The sequence below is a fragment of the Rutilus rutilus genome (assembly GCF_951802725.1).
Source record: "Rutilus rutilus genome assembly, chromosome: 1".
Taxonomy (NCBI): Eukaryota; Metazoa; Chordata; class Actinopteri; order Cypriniformes; family Leuciscidae; genus Rutilus; species Rutilus rutilus.
Genome location: NC_140209.1, coordinates 58,431,647 through 58,455,137, shown reverse-complemented (window position 1 = coordinate 58,455,137; position 23,491 = coordinate 58,431,647). Strand labels below are relative to the sequence as shown.

The 23,491-nt window shown below is 39.0% G+C and overlaps 1 protein-coding gene across 2 annotated transcripts; it reads right to left on the bottom strand.

Moving 5' to 3' along the window:
- Positions 1–132: 132 nt before the first annotated feature.
- On the bottom strand, positions 133–23,194 carry LOC311290108 (ras-related protein Rab-37-like). 2 transcript variants are annotated; one of them, XM_084408410.1, is made up of 9 exons: positions 22,544–23,194; positions 19,077–19,187; positions 10,123–10,164; positions 9,523–9,589; positions 7,575–7,627; positions 7,344–7,409; positions 4,494–4,550; positions 4,324–4,400; positions 133–1,215 (listed from the first exon to the last, which is right to left on the bottom strand). In XM_084408410.1, exons 1-9 carry the CDS (start codon positions 22,652–22,654, stop codon positions 1,113–1,115), a joined length of 687 nt encoding a protein of 228 aa, XP_084264536.1. In that variant the 5' UTR covers positions 22,655–23,194; the 3' UTR covers positions 133–1,112. The 2 variants fall into 2 exon arrangements, with proteins under 2 accessions (XP_084264536.1, XP_084264537.1); XM_084408411.1 differs by lacking the exon at positions 19,077–19,187 and having other exon boundaries at positions 22,544–23,134.
- Positions 23,195–23,491: the final 297 nt, after the last annotated feature.

Genomic DNA, 23,491 nt, shown 5'->3' with positions numbered 1-23,491 from the left:
GGTGATATGCATTAAGCTTAAAACAGAAACAAAAGGAGTCGCAAATCCCCGATATTTAGCATACAGGTGCAGTGTGCGGTCACATGACTCAAAACAACCAATAGCAGTCCACAGACCAATGTCTCGCCAAGCTCAAATAACGTTTACATTTATTAATTTGGCAGATGATTTTATGCAAAACAACTTACATAGTAGGCTACAACACAAGCATTTGCTCATTCAAATAAGACTTGTTCATCTTCTCTGAGACCCATCGGTCAACCCGACGTTCACATTATTCACTTTATTTAAAAGTACAGGACACATATAAACTTGAAAGATAAGGCAACAATTAAATCGATATAAGCTCATTATTTATTCGTAATTCTCGGTGTGTAACACCGCCCCCCTGTGGCTTTAAATACTAACAAATGAATCGATGGAAAACACCCAAACAAAGCACTGAAAACAAAAAGCCCTCACTTACAAAACACATGTATGTGGTTACATTGAACTTTCCTATGGCACTTTGTGACCACTGTGAAAAAAATAATATTTTCCAATAGGATACAGCCCATATTCACATCAATCCCTATGCATGTCAATCATACTAGTGAGCGTGACATGTGAAATGAAACCCATATTACGTCATGATCAAGGCCTGACTCAGTCAAGCTGTGCTATGATTGTTTTCAACTCAATATATACACTGATTGTAAACAAAATACGTAACAGAAGCTGATATTTTGACTCTGCAAGACACTCAAATATACAGGATTTTATACACACTAGACACAAGCTCACTGCCCGGCACATTTGCGTGGCGTATAATGTAATGAAACACCAATATTTTTTATACTGTGTGTAGACAGAGGCTATAACCATCGGAGAAACCCGGAAAGATCATGTTACACAGACAGACGTACCTGGAAACTGTACACACCTGGATTAATGCAGTTTATAAAGCAGAAACCACCTCCAGAGGCGTATTACTCTGATGTACCTCAGCAGTATTTTGGCTGTATATTCCTGACTAGAAAGCGAACAGGGGTCTGGGGGATCATCGGACACATCAAAACAACGTTCACACACACATCTTCGTATAGAAATATCTTGGACGTGGAGGAGGTCCGTCACACGAGGCAACAGCTGGACTTCTGCTTCTGTGAGTCGATGTAATCGTGGATCTTGAACTTGGGCTCGTGGGGCTGCTGGAGATTTCTTTGCTTCAGTTCTCTGTGTGGAGATTACAGAGGGACATTTTAAATGTTGTGTGGCAAACTGTGAATGTTGGTTTGACAAAGCCTTAAAAACCCCTTTAAGTCCTTATGCGGTCTGAAGGCCCGTGTGAAAAAGATAAACAACACCACATGACGTATTACACCGTGCATGCCAATTATTTTTTGAACAAAAACTAGGCCAAAATGGAAAAGCCGTGTGTGACAAACTAAGTACAGCCTTACTGTTTCCATAGGAATTAAGAGAGTAAGAATCAATCAGTCTCTGCTAATCAAATGTCTTTGGTGAATTGATCATCAGCAAGTGTGATCTCCTCTATAAAAGCAGGAGTTTTGTCAGTTTGCTGGTCTGGATCATTCAGATGTGTGTGTTCACACAATAAAAAGGAGGAAAGACATCAGCAATGATCTTAGAGAAGCAGTTGTTGCTGCCATCAATCTGAGAAGGGTTATACGGCCATTTCCAAACCATCTGAAGTCCATTATTCTACTGTGAGGAAGATTATTCACAATAAAACATTCAAGACAGCAGCCAATCTTCCCAGGAGTGGACGTCCCAGCAGATTCACCCCAGGTCAGAGAGATCACGAAACACCCAAGAGCTTCATCTCAGACTCTACAGGCCTCAGTTAACATGTGAAATCTTCAAGTTCATGACAGTGCAATTAGAAAAAGACAGGACAAGTATGGCATGTTTCAGAGGGTTGCCAGGAGAAATAATCTTCTCTCTAAAACGAAGCACAGCTTAGGTTTGCAAAGTTGCATCTGAACAAACCTCAAGACTTCAGGAACAATGTCCTTCAGACAGAAAAAGACCAAAATGGAGATGTTAGGCGAAACTAAACACCGCATATCAGCACTAACGCCTCACACCAACTGTCCATCACACTGATGGAGGGGTGATGATTTTGGGCTTGTTTTGCAGCCACAGGACCTGCTGGGCATCTTCAGTCATTGAGTCGATCATGAACTCCTCTGTAAACCAAAGTATTCGGGAGTCTAATGTGAGACTATCTGTCCGAAAGCTAAAGCTTGGCCGAAACTGGGTCATGTAACAGGACAATGATCCCAGGAACACCAGCAAATCTACAACAGAAGGGCTGAAAAAGACAAGACTCAAAGTGTTTCAGTGACCCAGTCAAAGTCCAGACCTCAGGAGAGACCTTAAGAAAGCTGTGCATAAACAGATGCCCACAAACCTCAATGAACTGAAGCAACGTTGTAAAGAAGAGCGGGACAAAATTCATTGTGGGAGACTGATAAAGTCATACAGAAAATGATAATTCAGGTTTTTTCTGCTAAAGGTGGCTCTACAAGCTATTGAATCATAGGGTGTACTTAGTTTTTCACACATGGCTTCTCCATTTTTGCCTTGTTTTTGATAAATAAATAATGACACAGTGTAATATGTCATGTGTTGTTGTTCATCTGAGGTTGCATTTACCAAATTTTAAGACCAGACAATTTTTAGTATGTTCTGATACGTAAAAGCATAGAATTCAACAGGATGTCCTTTCTTTTTCACATGACTGTAAGTCACTATAGAGAGGAAAAGACTAGCTCAACTTCAGTTTCATGCTAACTTTAATATTTGTTTATACAACTGTACATATGATCAATAGTAATAGAGACACTTGTTTAAAAGTTCAAATTCACTAGGGTGTATTCACACCTGACTTGTTTGGTTCGATTGAAACGAACTCAAGTTCGTTTCCCCCCTTGGTGCGGATCTTTTGGGCAGGTGTGAATACAGCAATCGCACTCGGGTGCGGACCAGCTGAAGAGGTGGTCTCGGTACGGTTCGTTTAAGGTGTGAACATGAACCGACCCAATTGCAAAAAGCACTCCGCCTTTTTTGACAGGGTCAGATTTTTACTATGTAATTTGGGGTGATGAAATGCCTATAGGCTACATTAATCTGTGATCCGTCCGGACCAGCTGCCACACGGTTCGGCACGCATGTGATTCGCGGATTAACTACTACATTTAACCATCATAGAGTGAAAGTTTATCATTTGGACGTGTTCAAACAATTTTAAACGCAAAAGAGGTGAAAATCGGGACTTACTCGTTACCCGAAGTGCGCGCACGCACGCAGAGAGAGAGAGAGAGAGAGAGAGAGAGAGAGAGAGAGAGAGAGAGAGAGAGAGAGAGAGAGAGAGAGAGAGAGAGAGAGAGAGAGAGAGAGAGAGAGAGGCGCGTTTCAGACAGCCCTCGAACATCGAATTGATTCCTCTTTTGCCTTTCCTTGCCCTTGAATGGACACACATGCACACAAAATTATGTTAAACACTCGTCTAACCGTCTCGGCAAGTATTTTCTCGGTAATATGTCATAGTTGATGTTTGTAAAAAAAAATTCGGTCCATGCATTCGGTCTTAAAGTGACAGCAGACACCCAATATTCCTACTGTTGTCTGTGTCATTTTTTATATTAATAAAATAACAAAATACAACTTTAAGAAAGATAAAACTATATTTAATTTCTTCAGTGAACAAATAGTGTTATTTTACATTTAGGCTTAATCATTTCTGTAGCCTAAATACTACTGTACTACTGTACTATATAAGACTTTGTAACTTTGTTATTTTGTATTTTTCTCTGCTTGTGATTTGTGTATTTGTTCTTATTTTATTACTGACTGTTCACTTGTTTTTAATAATGTTTGAACTTTATCAGTTAAGAGCGTGCTCTCTCCGCCAGAACCGTCTTGCAGCACATCTTCGTCTTTGCAAAATCCTAATTACAACATCCTATAGATTACATTGTATCATATGATGCTCATTAGTTTCTTCATATTGCGTTTGTAGAGAATAACACCAAATCAGTAAAAGAACAAATATCGCATTACGAAATATCTCCATGCTGAGTCTGTTTTTGCACTTCCTGTTTTTCCCTGCTTGAGAATTCCTGTCCAATGAATAGATGACCTTAGCACACGTGTGGTTTTGTTTACAAATTTTGGTTCACTTGAAAAAAGAGCAGTGTGAAAGCGAACCGTACCAAACAAAAAAAATCAACATTGTATTTGGTGCGGACCAAAGCAAGTGAACTATCGGACTTTCCTGGTGTGAATACACCATATAATGAATAAAGAGTCTCAGACCTTGCTATGGCTTGGAAAGCGAGTTCCACATTGACACCGGTCTTGGCACTTGTCTCCATGAAAGGGACTCCATATTGCTTTAGTAAAGAAAAAGAAAGTGTTGAAGTTAAATAAAAACAACTGTTCACTGATCATTTGTGTATGTGTGTTAAAGACACATCCACTCATACCTTCGCCAGCTTCTCCCCTTCTTCGTGTGTGATGACCCTCTCAGCAGCCATGTCTGACTGGAGGAACACAAACACACATCAAAAAGAAATTTTATTACCGATAATACATATACTTGTTATCCTACAAAGTCAAACTAACCAATAAGAGTGTGCAGAGGTCCAGTTTTTAATATGCTGTTATGATTTCATAAAAGAAACATTCTGAGATAAACAAGTTAACCCTGTAAAGCCTGACATATGTAATAATAGTGATGGGTAATGGCGTAGTGTAGGATGGGCACAGATTCTGATGCTTTACCTTCAGACTTTGATTCCATCCAGTTAGAGGATATTAAACATTTGATATTTTGAGCCGATTTCGGAACACACACACTGTCGTCATTTGTCGTGCGTCTCCTAGAAACGAGGCGTATGCTTCTGCGCGAGTTTGTTTTCGGAGCGGCATAAAAGTCTGTCGTATGTCATCCTCAGTCGTTTAGTTTATGATGACCAGTTTTTTCTCTTTCAACATTCACAAAGTTGGCAAGTAACACACTGAATTAAACAAAATTAATCAGTAATGTGTTTTATTTACAACGTCAAATCATTTTTTTTTCGTGTAGTGTATTCCAGCCTTAAAAGCACAGTATGTAAGTTTCACCACTAGAGGTCGCTTATTCAAAACAAAGGACTCCGTGAATGAGTGTGGAATCATGGGAGTGTCGTCTTCACCTCCACAGCCGATGGAAAGCAATCCGACGGGACTCTGGCAGAAATCATGTTCATAATAAGCGAATGTATTACATTTTATTAAAGGGGTGGTTGATTATGATTTCATTTTTCTAACTTTAGTTAGTGTGTAATGTTGCTGTTTGAGCATAAGCAAAGTCTGCAAAGTTACAATGCTCAGAGTTCAAAGCAAAGGGAGATATTTGCTTTTAAAGAAATTGCTTTTTAAGGACTACAACAAACGGCTGGTTGGGACTACACGACCTTCCTCCAGGGTTAGTGACATCACAAACCCTAAAATATACATAAACCCCTGGAACACGATTTATAGATTATCATGACAGAATGCTAATCAATGACTAGAAGATAACTACACATAAGCTACATAAATTCATCAACTAACCAGAAATGTCCTGTTGCATTCTACTTGTCAATTCTTCTTGAGTCTCTCCATCTTTGTCTGACTCCGGTTTGAACATAAAAGGCTAAAAGTTTTTGAAATTTTCAGTGCGTGTCTGTGTGAGGTAAAAGGACACAAGCTGTTGAAGCTCCGCCCTCTGTGCCGGGAGCAACAGCTCATTTGCATTTAAAGGGACAGACACAAAAATGGTGCGTTTTCACTCGCCCTCAAAAAAGTGACAATTTTAACATGCTATATAAAAATATCTGCGGGGTATTTTGAGCTAAAACTTCACACACACACTCTGGGGACATCAAAGAGTTATTTTACATCTTGTGAAAAGGGCATTATACCACCCCTTTAACGTTACTGTGGTGTGAAGCAGGACGGGAGCGAGAGCCGCAGGACATTTTACATTGCTGTTTTTGTTATTCTTATATGGCGCAGTCGCTCCTTTCTTTTTGTTATGTTTATTTTACGATTAGAGTTACGATTAACGTTCGCCTCATTCGTCCCTGAACTTGAACTTTAAGTTACGTTTGATCACTTAAATTCACATTATTTTACTTAATTCTAATAAAACAGCCACAAGTGCTGAATTACTACTCATACAGGCCACTTTAGACAAGAGATTCAAACAACACAACTAGCCGTATTGAGCTGTATAACAATAATTCGTTTTCTGTCGATAAAAGTATCCAAACAGTTGCTCACCTGTCTAATAAAACATAATATTTTAAAGCGTTGTTGGTGTTTAAACCGGAAATCGAGAGTAATGCGGATATGGCATCATTGACAGGCGGCGCATCACATGGTCCGTTACACTGGTTAAAATATCACATTTCTCTGGATTTAAACGTTGTTGGAAACATTTGTGATAATGTAAGTACACAAGTCAAAAAATATATAACATTGTTCTAGTGGTTTTGGGATATTTTAATCCAAAATTCTTATATTTTGTGCCTTTATGTTTTCAATAAACGGATACTTGATCAATTAAATATGGATGGAATCACTTATGTAACTTTTTTTGTTCAAAATTAATAAAGTTTAATAATGTATGAGTACATCATGAATCCATCTTTCAAACCCTGTTTTTGTCTTGATTCACAAACTTATTACAAGTGTTAATATGGTAACAATAAGATCGCATTTGTTAATATCAATGCATTAACTTGAACAATGAGCAATATGTTTTTTACAGCACTTTTTAACTTCTGTTAATGTTAATATCAATACAGGTTCAGACTAGCAATCTTTTGTATGGTCATTAATTTAATTACAAGCATAAGATATGGCACTTATGAGCTAATGTTGACATGTATAACATTAAGTCTTATGGACAATGTACTTTGGCTGTGTGCATTTATATATTCCCAGTCCCTTTTCATTTAGTCCATTACCAGCGATTTATAATATAAAATGAGGCTTTCTGGCTCAATCAGTCCATTAGGGGGCACTATCTAATCCAGCGCAAAACCAGTTAGTGCAGTTACACCAGAACACACCCAAACCGCACATCAAACAATTAAAGAAATATGACCAAAAGCGTGTAGTAAAAATGCTTGGGGCAAAAATTAATTACTCGCTAAAATGACAGTACAGTATAAAGGACATGAAATAAAAAAAAAGGTGAAAAACAGATTTTTGGCTCTGTGTCTGCATGTGCATTAAAACATTATTTGTACCTTTCAAGAGGGTCTGCTTATCTCGGTTCACTCCTTTCAGGAAGTCCCACTTACCTTGTTGCCAAGCAACATGATGACCACATCCTTCTGTGCGTACTCATAGATTTCAGTCAGCCAAGCCTGCATAGCAATAGACATGCAACAACAACAAACACACACGCTTTGAAGGACAAGAAACACATCTGCAGCAGAAATGTCTTTTCACAACCCACGCTATCAAAAGTAGGGAAATAAGAACCTCAAATGAACACATTTTTAAATGTCTCAAACGTTTGTTCGTCTTACCCTGATGTTGTCGAAGGAGGCCTTTCTGGTGATGTCATACAGCAGCAGTAGAGCTGAAATGGAAACGACAGTATGTTCAAGTGATGCCGGATGATTCAGAGCCGAGCTTTATTCGTAGTTAAACTCTGACTCAAGTCTGCCGTGTTAAGACTTTACTGTGGCACTGAACGTTTTCCACTGAGACTGAGATTTAAATGAAACGCTCAGCTGAGAAACTGTGTAAAGACTGATTGTAACAGTTAGTTCAGACCCGTGGATGACCAATATGAGCTTTTTATTGATCGAAGAAATACCAATAACTGGAGAGCAGAGCTAATGATGACTGATATAATGCCAATATACACTCACCGGCCACTTTATTAGGTACAATTGTTCAACTGCACGTTAATGCAAATATATAATAAGCCAATCACATTGCAGTAAGTCAATGCATTTAGACATGTAGACATGGTCAAGACGATCTGCTGAAGTTCAAACTGAGCATCAGAATGGGGAAGAAAGGTGATTTAAATGACTTTGTGTCATGGTTGTTAGTTTTTCAGAAACTGTTGATCTATTTTCACACACATCCATCTCTAGGGTTTACAGAGATTGATCCGAAAAAGAGAAAAAGAGCGGCAGTTCTGTGGATGAAATGCCTTGTTGATGCCAGAGGTCAGAGGAGAATGGCCAGACTGGTTCAGCTGATAGAAAGGCAGTAACTCAAATTACAAGTCGTTACAATGGAGGTCTGGAGAAGAGCATCTCTGAACTTTGAAGCAGAAGAGCTACAGCAGCAGAACACACACCGGTGACACTCCTGTCAGCTGAGAACAGCAAACTGAGGATACAATTCACACAAGCTCACCAAAACTGGACAGTCGAAGACTGGAAAAACGTTGCCTGGTCTGACGAGTCTCTTCTGCTGCGACATTCAGTTGGTCGGGTCATGATTTGGCATGAAAGCATGGATCCATCCTGCCTTGTATCAGTGGTTCAGGCTTCTGGTGGAGTAATGGTGTGTTGGATACTTTCTTGCCACACTTTGGGCCTCTTAGGACCAATTGATCATCGTTTAAACACCACAGTCTACCTGAGTATTGTTGCTGACCGTGTCCATGCCTTTATGACCACAGTGTATCATCTTCTGATGGATATTTCCAGCAGGATAACACACGTCACAAAGATCAAATCATCTCAGACCGGTTTCTTGAACATGACAATGAGTTCCCTATACTCAAACGGCCTCTGAGGAATGTTTCCAGCAGCTTGTTGAATCTCTACCACGAAGAATTAAGGCAATTCTGAAGGCAAAAGGGGGTCCGACCCGGCACTAGCGAGGTCTACCTAATAAAGTCGCCAATTAGTGCAAATACATATTTTAATAACAGAACAATTTACACAAAATTGCTCAAATGCAATGAACATGCATTTTTGGCTATATTTAGTGAATAAAATAACAATATATTAAACATTAAATTATATTGTTGCTACCACTATTTTATAAAAGCATTAAGTCACTCAAGGCTGAATATTTGATTGATTTTACCAGTTTACTCCTCTTTGTGGTGCACCTAAGAACATCCATTTTTAATGACACACACACAGCAAATTATCACAAGTGCTGAAAAGCAATACACATTTATTTTAAGCAATATTTATTCAATACACTTAAAGCAAAAAACAAAACAAAAAAAACCATAAATAACATTAATATGTTTATTGAATTACTAAACATTTTATTATATTGCTGTTACCGCTTAAAAAAAAAAAAAAGAATGTCACTTGAGGCTGAACATTACAGTGATTTGATCAGTTTACTTCACTTTGTTTCAGGCACAAGAAGCGCCGTGACTCATGTTAATGCACGGCCTCTCGTGACATACAGCTTTAATAAGACACGGCACCAGTAATGAAGTCTATCAGACGGCGACGTGTCTGTGATTTCTCAGTGAGATGTGATATTTACCCTGAGCGTCTCTGTAGTACGCGTGGGTAACGCTGCGGAACCGCTCCTGACCGGCCGTGTCCCAAATCTGCAGGAGAGGAGCGTTAACAGGTGAGGCTTCATTTACACGTCAGGCACACATCAACATGAATCACATCCCAGACAGCAACATAGTGTCGGCCCACATCTGGTACATGTGGATTCAACGCGTGCCAAATGTGGGCCGGATCTGGGCCGACACTATGTTGCTGACTGGGATCTCAAATGTGGCAAAGAGGGGAAACCTGAAATGCATTTAGAATATTTTGATTTGTGGTTTTGTCCTGATGTAATAAAACCTTATCTTTGAACCGGCAGGAGGGCCAACCAAATTCAGTTTTCTGAAATGAATGCGAGCGGTGCTTGCCTGTGCAAAACACACACCACCACGATGCTAGAGCAGCGATGAGATTTTAGCAATCCGGTTTTTATCTGCCAGCAGACGTCTGTTCAAGTCACATGATTTGAAACACCATTCAGGACGAGATCAATACAGTACTCACATACTGATGCTCGTCTCAGCAAACACCACTAACTAGAGGTATAAATATGTAAATAGACGATGAACTTGTGTTTGCTTACCTGGAGTTTGACCTTCATGTTATCCACAGTCACCACCTTATTCTATAGGCAACAGGAAGAAGAAACACCCATTAAAACCACAACATAATGAACAGTGAATACTTTGTTATTGAAGGAAAATCACACACACACACACACACACACACACACACACAAACAATTTAGCTATACTAAAGTGAGATCTCTAACTGTGCTGTTTCGCTTTTGTGTGGCCAGTCTCTCCACACAGACTTAATTATATAGCGAAGATGAAATAACAGACCAGCTCCCTGCTTAATTTCCTGTTGACGTCAGCTGTTACTTCCTTTGTGAGCAAAACGTTTTAAAAATTGCACCTTCTGCACTGAGAGGACCAGACTTATCTGTTTTCATGCACCAAATGGCAGTGCAATCAGAGACGTCAGTCACACAAATGGAAGTGAGATTTCCAGAGATGAATAATTATCATCCGCAGACATTCACATACATCTACAGGAAACCATTTAGGCCCGACTAATCATTCAGTGCAGTTAATGCTGACGGATCAAAAAGCGTAGGTGTTTAAAGCTGAAGAGTCTCATTTGTTCGCTACTTTCTCTTTTCTTGACAGACGCGACTGAAAGCATGTGGATTTGTAGGTGCCATCAGTTGGATAGAAATTACACAACATGTCTGACTTAATGTTACCGTACATCATCCTTTAATTTCCATTATCAAACAGTTGTAACCCTCAGAACAAACCAATGAAATGCCGTGTGTTCCTCATCTGTTAACTAGAGATGCTACTGCTTTGTTGATTTAGATTGTCGCTTTCTTGAGGGTCAGAAATTTATAAAGAAACGGTCATGTTCTTTCATCATTTATTCACATTCATGTTGTTTCAAACACATATGACGACTTCTATGGAACACAAAAGGAGAAATTTTGAAGACTGTTCAGGCTGCTCTTTAACGTACACAAAAAAGCACAGTAAAAAGAGGTACATATGACTTGTGTCTTGGCAGTTCATATGACAACCTCGAGTGAAGTGTTGTTATTGTTAACAAAAACAAAAACTAAAATAATAATTGGTAATTGAAATAAAATAAAATATACATTTTAAATGAAAAACAAACTTTAGCGACCCCGGGACGTCATTCACTGCCCTCCTCCTCATTCATTTTTTAAAGTTAGACCTCAACCTTCTTAGTATTCCTCAATCAATTCATTATAAACAATATACCAAGAAAAATTAAATAAAACTATAAAAGAATGCCCGTTTTCCCATTCATTTTTTTTTTGTAAATATTGTATAGGGTCGCTAACACTAAACGCTAGTTTATTTTTTCTGCACAACAATAATGGAATCTTTGATGACTGAATAAGCGCAATTCACATTTATTTCTCAAGGTGGCGATGTCTGATACACAATGACGAAGTGACGAATGGCCAAATACTGAATGTACTGGGAATTGAGCTCTGATGAGGACAGTAATGATGGTATAAAATCATCTGCTTAAACTGAACCCTTCCAAGCTCCAAAAGGTAACAAAATATGCTTCATTTTAGTCTTCTGTAATTATTATGCTAATATCAGGAGAGTTTTATATTATCGCGACAGATAGAGATCCATAAGTGTTAAGTATAGATCTGGATCGCTAAAGACATTCATGCATTTAAGGGTTAAACAAACAGTTAAAATTTGGCTTGGCAACTAAAAATATTAATGTTAACTAAGAATACTAAAATTTTGTGGTGTTCAATTCCAGTTTTTTTGCAGTCGACGCCAACTCCCAACTCAAACTGGAGGAGTTGTAAGAATCGACTCCTCGGCTTCACTTACTTTAAATTACATCAAACAAAATTCTCTAAATAAAACAAGACTGCAGTCGTTATTACCAGTGTTGGGGGTAATACAATACAGTGCAAGTAATGCAAGGCATGTAATCAGATTACTTTTTCAAGTAACTAGTAAAGTAACAAATTACTTTTAAATTCACAACAAAATATCTGAGCTACTTTTTCAAATGCAAAAAAAAAAAAAAAAAAACTACTGTACAGGCGTGAATTTGCATTTCCTTCAGCCTGAGGCGCATTCATTTCACTTTTGGTGTGAAATGGCCTTTATATTTGGCAGAAATATCACTTTTTTTATTTTTTATTATTAATAAACAAGCAAGCCCAGCTCAGGTGAGAGAAAGTAATGCAAAAGTAACAACCCAACTAAGCATGACACAAAAGTACCTAAGTAATGCATCACTTTTAAAAGTAACTTTCCCCAACACTGGTTATTACACTTTTTTTTTCTGACATGAAGCCTTTTGAAACCTCATGAAACACTTTTAGCACGACTGTCCAAATGAGTCAAATTTAGCGATGACATTACCTTGAAATGATCAGTAGCTATCGAAGTCGTTACCTATTCCCAATACATAATTTTATTATGGCAGTCGAATATTATGTCAGGATTAAATGAACGTTAAAGAAAGTATTCTTTATAACAGTGATGGCGCTGAAACAATTTTATATTTATTGCATTAATATAAATACACATTTATCAATTAAACTACAAAGCTGGCACAGAGGCATGTAAAATTCAAAAAGTTACCAAAGTGGAAAAGATGATTTTTCACTTTCTGCTAAATTTCTCCTTTTGTGATTCACAGAAGGAATAAAAAGGCAGGTTTGGAGCGACAAAACTGTTTTCGTGGTTGACTATCACAAACGCACGCCTCGGCTGCTTAAAGCACCTTCCAGGAAGTTCTGCATAAAAAATGAAATCAGAGCACAGCACAAAGCCATTTGAGAAGAACATGAACTGGTTCAATAAGAGCGCAGGTATGTTTCTATTGTTCCTTCAATCGCTCATGCATATCTGACGGGAATGAAAACACAATTCTTTTTCTTGACAGAGCTGCGTTCAGAAGAGCTCAGATGTCTCGTTCTTTCTCTAAGGGCAAAACCATCACAAGCTGCAGAACAAGATAAATTGAAAATCCAGTGACAAAACTGGTAGTGATGATTAGGCTCATGGAATTAAGAAATGCTTCTTTTTCAGAACCGTTTCAACTTAAAAAAAAGAAATAAAAAAATGCAGGAACGTTCCATTCATAATGTTCTGTTAGCGTTTCTTGACTGTATGCATTCTGGAATTGTATGCATTCAATCAATATACAGTGGTCAACAATTGAAATGGATCAAAACCTTTCATCAAAGTTATACATGAATTTTATGATTTTATATATATATACATATATATATATATATATACATACAGTACATATACATATACATATATATATACATATATATATACATACATACATACATATATATATATATATATATACACACTGATAGATATACAGTATATATATATATATATATATATATATATATAGATAGATAGATAGATAGATAGATAGATAGATAGATAGATAGATAGATAGATAGATAGATATAGATAGATAGATATGTGTATGTATATATGTGTGTGTATGTATGTATGTATACCATACATGTTTGGAACATCATAAGAATGAATAAATGAAGACTACACACACACACACACATATATTTATATGTATATACGTGTGTGTGTGTGTGTGTGTGTGTGCGCGTGTGTGTGCGTGTGTAGTCTTCATTCATTAAAATGGCAGAAGCAAAGTTCCTTCAAGGCAAGTAATTTCACTCAGCGGTCATCTTTAATCAGCTATTTCAGTCATTCAAGCACAGCTCCCATCTCTTTGAATTAGGAAACAAAATTCTTCAAAGCTGTTCGCCAAGCTTACGATTTTAATTTCATATATGAAATCACAAATGAAATCACAAATGAAATCTGACAACAGCCATCTCATAAACTTTTGCTCAAATAGTGTTAAAAAGTCTTCTACAACAGTTCGTTCTGGTTCTCGAATCTGATTGGCTGAGAGCCTTTTCCAGCCATGTGATATTCTACCAGTGTATCACCACGGTAACCGCTTCACTGTTTGTATCACTCCGCTTGCAGCGAGTGTAACGGAAAATAAAACAGAATGCTGACCAATATTTTCAGTGAATAACACACACAAATCTATTATATGACTTCGTAAGAGTCATTTGGATAATTGTGCTTCTTTTACAGTGGGGTTTTCCTCTGCATGAAAGAGACAATGACAGAATCTTATTTTTTCTGTGAACTATCCCTTTAAATCAGTGTCAGTCAGGAACAAATATCGACGGGCACTTCTTCGAAAGTACTAAAATAATCAATGTTAAGAGACCGGGATCAAAGCCAGAATAATTCAATTCTTTACCGTTTCCATTCATATAGTGATGATGATATATGACGATGGGATTTTCATTAGACAGTTGCTCTGGGAACCTGCTCGATCTATCCTATTATTTGAGAAATGGACAAATTAACTGTATCAGTTTCAAGGACATTTTGACACTGGAAAGGATATCGATTTATGACAAACATTCATCTTTCATGGCCTCTGTCCATCCAGCATAAATCAACCATAGCCATCAATTTGTTGTAATGGCTTTCCATTTCTCTGGCATCAGACTTGCTCCGCTCTGGCTCCCACACATCCTCATGCTGAGCAAGTGCTACAAGGAAGAGCCCAAAATAGACACAGGCTATAGTGCTGCCGCTGTGCCATTCAAAAAAAAAAATACCAGCACTGAAACGCTTCACTGTTTCCCTGAGCCACGGCAGATAAAATGCTTCATTTCCGACTAATTTTAGGCGTTGTTGGCAGGCAATCAAAGAATGAGGCTTTAAAAGGGTTTCTGAACTTCCTAAAGACACCTTCTGTCTCAAAGCATGGCACTTTCTCCTCGATTCTGACGTTAGAATCTGTTCCACGCCACATGCAAAACCTTGACCATTTCAAGGTCTTCAGCCAACCTTCACTTCCCGGCAAAAACACATACTGTGAAACCAAACTGACTGTCTTGGCTTGAGGGCAAATATCTATTTGTGGAGCATGACAAACTTTATTTTCCTCCAATAAAACACGTGCCATTGACGCCAACTGACAGAACAGCCTCTGCAATAACAACTGTTGGTGTGTTTTACCACGATGACTCAAAAAAGACACCCAAACTCTTTCTCTTTCTCTGAGAAAATAAACAAAATATATAAATGACTCATCTTGCACTTTTTTGTCCAGTCATATGCTCTCTACAATGAGAATGTCCCTTACAATAACAACAACAACTAGCAAATTATGGTTCCTGGCAGTGATGTAAACAAATTGGCTATTTTTTTTATTATTATTTTTTTAATGGGATGGGCTCTTTAAAATGTCTCAGTCCAGCTAATACGTATCCTATTAAAAGTGCAATAGTCTAAAACTATTTCATGGGTTCAAAGAGAAGCATAGCAACAGACCTTTTCTTCTGAATTGTGACGTACATCTGAGTGTAACTTGGTTCTATGCATCGATTGTGATTAGATTTTCTTGTAAATGTGGCATTGCTCTCAAAAATTAATGCAAGCTTTTAGGCAATGGTTAAAGTCCCACTGAAGTGCCTTGGAACGAGCAGCTTTGTATGATGCGTTGACATAATTTCCACTGAAACGAGATGGTCCTCACTGCAGAACATGAAATCCAGGGGGAGGAGTTGGATCCAGATCCAACTCCTCCCACCTTACATATACCTAAACCTACCCATCTCCACTCCCTGATCCCTAAACCTACCCATCTTCACCCCCTGATCCCTAAACCCACCCCTAAACCTACCCATCTTCACCCCCTGATCCCTAAACCTACCCATCTCCACCCCCTGATCCCTAAACCCACCCCTAAACCTACCCATCTCCACCCCCTGATCCCTAAACCCACCCCTAAACCTACCCATCTCCACCCCCTGATCCCTAAACCCAGCCCTAAACCTACCCATCTCCACCCCCTGATCCCTAAACCTACCCATCTCCACCCCCTGATCCCTAAACCCACCCCTAAACCTACCAATCTCCACCCCTTAGAGCTGGATCCAACTCCGCCCCCTGGATCTCGTGTACTGCAGTGAGGTGCTAATGACTGAAACAGGAAGACGTATTGAATGGCTCCTCCTCCTTTTCAAGTAGCCAATAGCGTTTAGTTTACCTCACAGACTGCAGTCGTACTTAACAGCACCATGGAAGTGAATCTGAGCGCTGATGATACGTTGGATTTAATAGAAGAGGTGTGAATAAATTCAAGCCATTTCATTCTTAACCAACGCACAGATGGAAAACGGAATAAAACTCGAGCGTTTGAGCAACCGAAGACACATCTCCAACCCATATTGCTCCATGACGTGCCGTCACGATGTGACGTATAGGGGGCGGAGCTTTAGATTCTAGAGAGCATTTGATTGGACAGAAGATGTGATGAGAAGATGAAGTCCGCGGCGATGTCATACAAATCCGTGATCCATTTTAGCGGAAGCGAGAGACTACGTTTTGAATGGTTGTATCTCCTAAATGCGAATTTTGTCATTGTTTTGGAACACACCAGCTTATTCATATGCTCAAGGCTAACATATTCATACTAAAAGCTAAAAATATTATCTATGAAAAATAAACATATGATTAGATTTGGAATGAATCGAATAGATTTCATTTCATGCCAACTTTGAAAACACCCCAGGTAAGTTTAAACCAAAAAACAGCTGGTTTCCTCCCCAACGAGGGTTGGCAGGTGCAGCTCAAGGCCCAAAACGTCACGGGGCGACTGGTTAATCATTTAGCAAGACTGAAACGTGGACGAGCATCAGATTGGCCTGTTATATCCGAACACTCCAAGACGTCTGGAGTGGTACAGAGACTTCACAGATTTGAGAGGCTGGTGGACCAATTACACTTCAGAAGACCACAGAGATTTGCACAGTTAAACGCCAATGGACAGTGAATACACACACACACACACACACACACACACACACACACACACACACACACGGCCTCTGTATGATGGAGTGTCTGAACAGATTTTTGATTAGATGCTGACACTAAGTGTTAAATGGATAATTTTCAAGCATTATATTTTAATAATATTTGCCTCTGAGGTCCACTTGTAATATTAGATTGAGGAATATTTTCCTTCCTCTCACGGACCCTGAAGATTATAAGATTATAAGAAGATTACACATGTTTGGAATGACATAACAGTGAATAAATGACAGAATTTTCAATTTTGGGTGAAGTATCTATTTAACCCTCTGGTGCTATTCGGTCATTCTTGACTGAAAAGTGGAAACGTTTAGTACTGAGCCCAAATAAAATCTGACTGAAAGCACATTTTTTTGAGATATCAAGCTCAAATTTGGAACACAACTCGTTGAGATTTATGGCTTTGATCTTCAGGCAGTTTTAGAGTATAACGTGTTTTGGAAAAAACATATTTCATGTAAAAATTGAAAATAGTATTTTTGTGAATCTTCATAACAATAAACAAAAATCTATAACTTTAAGTTAGCGTAGTTTTTAAAGTTTGCTTTCAGTCTGAGATATTTCATTTTGGACGTTCATCAAGAATTTTTTTTAAACGTTACTACTCGTTTCAGAACATTTTGAGGAAATTAAAAAGTAATGTTCCTATTATATTTGCAAATTGATCAAATGAAATGTTCCCTTAATCCCTTATATGCTCTTCAATGTTGCACAACCAAGAAAACCATTTTAAAAAAACATTAAAATAACTGGTCTTTTTGAACGTTCGGAAATAGCGTTTTCATAACTTCCACACCACACCAATAACGATGAAAACACCACAGGAACCATATCGAAGGAAATCACTTTCAGAACTATTGTTTTCCAGCGGACAAACGATAAAAACATTGTCAGCCAATCAGAATCCATCCCGCTTTGAAGAGCTCGAGCACTTAAAGCGGCAGACGACAAAACTGCAGTGCATGCCAAGAATAACACAGAACGATATTGCGCATTGGCGTGGATGCTTATATAGTTTTCATTCTGGGTGTGAAGTAAGGGTTATTGTCCATTGTCAGGTATTAATGGACGACGGCGAGGCGTGAACCGTCCGACACGCAGCGGAGTACCTGCCAATACCTGACAATGGACACCTCGAAGGGCATTAACCCGCTTATACCATGGTCACTTGCCAAATAACACATTTTTAAAACATTAGTTTATATTTTAATTAGTTTTACAATCGAAATCTAAAGTTTTTACAAACAATAACTTGGTTTCCCTGGTTACGCCTGACGGTTTATTTACTAGGTGTCCTCTATCACTTTTTAATGGACACCCTGCAGCCAATCAGAATCGAGTATTCACCCAGACCATGGTATAATAGGTTTCAATTGTTTGCTGTAACAGCTTATTACATGGCTTGGTTGAATTCTAATGTAGAATGCGGTCTGTTATTTCTTGACAACAGATCGCTGCTAAGTATAACACACCGTTGCCATGAAAAACGGAGCGTTGTTATGGACGCAGGATTCTAACCGTAGAGACGGAATGGACTATTTTCTTTAGCGGAAGCAATACAATCGGTTTAAAATCAAACTCCTTTTTAAAATCAATATTTTGTGTCAAATTATTGATTTCTTTGGTAGGTAGCCATGTAATAAGCGGGATAATGTAGAGCGAGGCGGTTGTTATAGCGAATACAACCCCTTCAGGCTGATTCAAGACCCCTGTCGGGGTTGTATTCGCTATAACAACCGCCTCGCTCTACATTATCCCTTACATTTATCCTCCTTCCTCATCACTTGCTGAACACCAAATAAGCTAGGTGTCCTTTAGCCTACCTGAGAATGTGGGCAATCGTTGTGAACATCAGATCAGGAATACTACGATTTTTAGAATGTGTCGGTTTTTCAGCTTCGTTTCAATAAATATTCTTTTTAGACTAGAGAAAAGCTTTGAGCTCCGACACTTACAAAAACATCAAACACACTTATTATTTAAGGTATCAAAAAATTGATATGACCCCTTTAAACAATATGAAAATGTTGGAAAAAGAGAAGCAAACCAGCTCCTTCCACTGCTAGCTCACCCTAAAGTCTATCCCCACTGTTGCAATGAAGTTGCCTCCCAGAAAGGCACCATCTTTAAAGCGCACCAGGACGCAGGTCTTCCCCACTGCCGAGTCTCCCAGCAGCATCACCTAAAGGCATCAGGGTCAGAGACAGCTGTTAGGCCTGCAACCCTTTGATTACACACATCCTGGTTTGGTTTAATGAGCTCCAACATGTTAAAGTCAACATGAAATGACGTTCACAACCCACTTTACTTCCATCAAATTATACATTTCCGAGCGGAAAGACGCAAAAATCGAAGGTAGGAATCTGTTTTATCCATCAAGATTGTGAAAAGTGTCTCTAGATAACAGGTTTTTTCAAATTAATTCACTCTGATTGATGAAGCCGAACGTAGTGTTTGGGTTGATGTGCGCATTTATATCCCTATGTTCACACTACTGTCAGTCCAAATCCAATTATATGTGTATCCGATTAGAATCCGATCTAAAATGATTGATGGTCCACATTTTGTATCGCAAATGTGATGAGTGTCCATGCCGCGCTTTCGTTTTCCAAAATATCTGCATTGGTTTCTATGGCAATGACATTGGATTGGTAGGTAAACGCCAAAAAAACAAAACATGGAGGGGGTTTGCATTTTACATTTACATTTAGTCATTTAGCAGATGCTTTTGTCCAAAGCGATTTACATTTAGGACTAAATTAAGTGAGTCATTGTGAAGAGGCAAAAAAAAAAAAAAAAACAGGTCAGGCATTGTTCAGAATAGCATAAGCCCGATAAGGGAGGATTTAAAGGAAAAGGAAAGATTTTTTTTTTTACGAGGTTAAGCGCTCACTTGCGTGCGCTCTCAAACGCTCCCGTGCATTGATCATTGTAGTCAATCACAGACATATCCAATGAGCGTGTGAACACAATGGCCAATCAGAGGTGTTTACGAATCCGCTCAACAGCGCTCCTCAAAGCATCACAATTTTAAAATGAATTTTTTTGACAACTCTAGTCTCCGGTATATTGTAATTTTCTGCTCGTTCGGCACTTTGCAACAACACAACCTTGTTTCTGCAGCGACTTTCAGCATGTTTCCTATAACAACGTCTGACGTTTACATTTTACGCGGCGCGAGATCAGATCAGAGCGGTCAGACTGAAACGGATTTCCAGAAATGCGATTTGAATAGGATTTCAAACCACATAAGGATGTAGCTCGAAACGGATTTGTATTTCATGTGATTTTTTTTGCTGTTCACACTAGCTAAATCTGACTGGATTTCAATCGGATGTTCACAAAAATCGGATTTGGACTGACAGCCTGAACTGGTCACAACCCAGATAGCAAATGACATCTGGCCCAGTTGTGGCCCACATCTCCCTCATTCTTCTGGCCCACATCCCGCATAGAATGACGGCGATAACTCAACAAGTGTGGCTGGCAATACGATACATATCCGGGCCTCATCTGGGCCAACTATGGCACAGTTATGGCAGTGGTAAAGGTCATATGGTCCGTATCTGGGCCACACACAGCAAGCCACAATTCACGCTAAAACCGGCTTGATGTGCGTGGGCCAGATTCGGCCCGTGTGACCTTTTCTGCAGCCAGAACTGTGCCATATTTGGCCCAGATGATGTCCGGATATGCATCTCATATCCTAGTGTCGGCCCACATCTGGTACATTTAATGCGTACCAGATGTGGGCCGGATCTGGGCCGACACTGTACTCGTGCATGTCAAAAAATCAATTATTATTTGAAGCTTCCCAAATAGCATCCCAGACAGCAACATAGTGTCAGCCCAGATCCGGCCCACATCTGGTACATGTGGATTCAATGCATACCAGATGTGGGCCGGATCTGGGCTGACACTATGTTGCTGTCTGGGATGCTATTTGGGAAGCTTCAAATAATAATTGATTTTTTGACATGCACAATACAGAGTTTCCCGCTGTTTGCGCATGCTATTTTTTCTCCTACATTGCTTTTTTTCTTTGTTATAAAGAGCAATATATTTATCCATTTCGGGTCCTAATTAGGAGACGACGAGCACGTGAACCCATGTGCCGTGCTGCTTATATTTATCAAGCAGTAAAAACGCCCCTTCCCGCGTCCAAAACAAGGCGCCTGAGGATGAGAGTCCGAAACGAGGACTGGTGGGACGTTGTCCTGCTGTACTTCACAGAAGATGAGTGGAAGGAGACTTTTAAAATGACACGACAGTCATTTCTGACACTTTATTCAACAACAACAGCTCGTTCCACACATCATACGATCAAGTGTTTACATGTCCTCTCGATCGGATTAGAACAGGTTTAAAACACCCCTTCAATCCGAATGAAATTTTAATCGGATTTGGCCAATTCATTCCGATTGACATGGTTGCATGCGACTTTTTTGTTCTGACGGTGCTACTAGTGCAATTACAATCTGATTATTAGGGTCCATGTAAAAACAGCTAGTGACAAATCATGCACACTAAAACCAGGAACAAGAATTGAAATGGGGTCATTTCTGCCTTTATGTTGACTTGAACAACAACACAGTTGTTTTGCATTGTAACGAACAGGAAACTTAAATTGTGAAATGAGTGTTTACCCAATTGTGTTTTAGTGGTATTGCATAACGTTCTTCTCAGAAACTACTAGCTTATTGCTCAACTCCGATATTGTTCGTCATTTTTAATCTGCGCACTCTCCTTACTACAAAACTGCTCCTCTTATTGGACTAAAATACATAATTTTCACTGTAAAAATGTATTTTCATGATTTATCACACTTATCACAATCTTATCAAAGTAGATAATGTGATTAGAAGGAGTTTCTATGTATTAACCCAATAATTTTAATTTCAATGAACTCAATTATAAGGCAAACAGGTAACTTACTTGAAATTAAACCAACAGTTTTTAAGTTTTTGAGTGTTTTTATTTTATATTTTACAGTGAACCCCAGAGACACGACGTTTTATATAATTACGTCTCTTCAGAAAATATCAATGGGGTTTTAAATAAGTAGAAATGACTCCCTCCTTGGGTCAATATTTATCCTCCAGTGAGTAAAAGTTAAATACGCGCATTACTCAAATACTAGAGAACATGCATGAAAAGACAAATGGTTGATATAGCTTAACTTTTAAAAGGGAGAAAAAACTATTTTGTCAATAATTCTGCGCAGTTGATTGTAATCCTAAGGACAACTGTCTTAACTTTGGTGCAATAAATATTTTAGTAGGCTAAAAGTAACCCGTTGAAAGAACCGCTGCTATATTGAACTACTGTTTATTCTCCATGTTTGCAGCCATTTAAAGTGAATTCTGATAGTTGCATGGCGGTTAACATACCTTTGCATTGTTGAAAACTAAGTAATTTCGGAGTAGAAGACGCACGCACGCGCGCCACAGGTGCCAACTAACACAGGGCACATGTTTCAAACACAACAATCGTGATAACAACAATGAATTATACAGACAATAAAAAAATAACTCACACCTTGAAGGCAACATCAAAATACTCATTGACCGAGGCGCATCGCTCCAGCATATTTCTCGATGTTCCGTTTTGAACCCCATTCTCCATCAATGTTGCTTTTTTGATTGACATCGCGGAAACAAATAGCGAGGATGTTTTGCTTTCGATGTTCTTCTCGAGACTATATCACAAATGCATCACATAGTGCATCTAAAACGCGCCCAAACTTCATCAGCTGCTGGCGGAGGATGAGGATGGAGATCAATGGGCATGAAGAAACACAAAACGTGCATTTATCCGAAAAGCGTCCTCTTCATAATTATTAACGCGCAAAGACGCAAAACACATGAGCGTTATCGCTCAGTTGCGCGCATAATCACGCACAGCAAAGAAGCAGATCGCTGCAAAACACACATGAGCAACAGGCTCCCGTGGGTCACACTCAAACACACACACACACACACAGGTGCGAGATCACACTGATTCAGAGGAGGAGACCGACCAATGACAACCATTAAGCGACGTGCCAAAACTAGACGCGCCCATTGTAAGATGCCGCGAGCGCACGGCAATGTTGATTTAATGCGTTGTGGTTTTTGTCGCGTCGCGTCTGTTGAGCTGCAAACGCTTCCCAATGTGTTTTCTCGTGTGTCATAAACCCATTCTTTCTGCAGGGGGCGCTTAAGGGTCCCGAGAGACAAATCCTCAATCCAATCTCATTCAAATCTCAGGGGATTTTTGTCTTTATTAAAAGCGTTAGCGCACAGTAAATTATAATCATTCCAATCTATTAATTCCATTAATTGAAAACTGACATACAAGTGAAAATCCACCCAAGAGTTCTCTCAAACATTATATGATAAAGAAGGCCCTCACAAACGACTGTGATTGGTCCATCGTACACCGTGCTGTGAAAAGTATCACTTACCACGTGACAACAGTGTCTGTGCACGGTGCTTCAGAAGATCT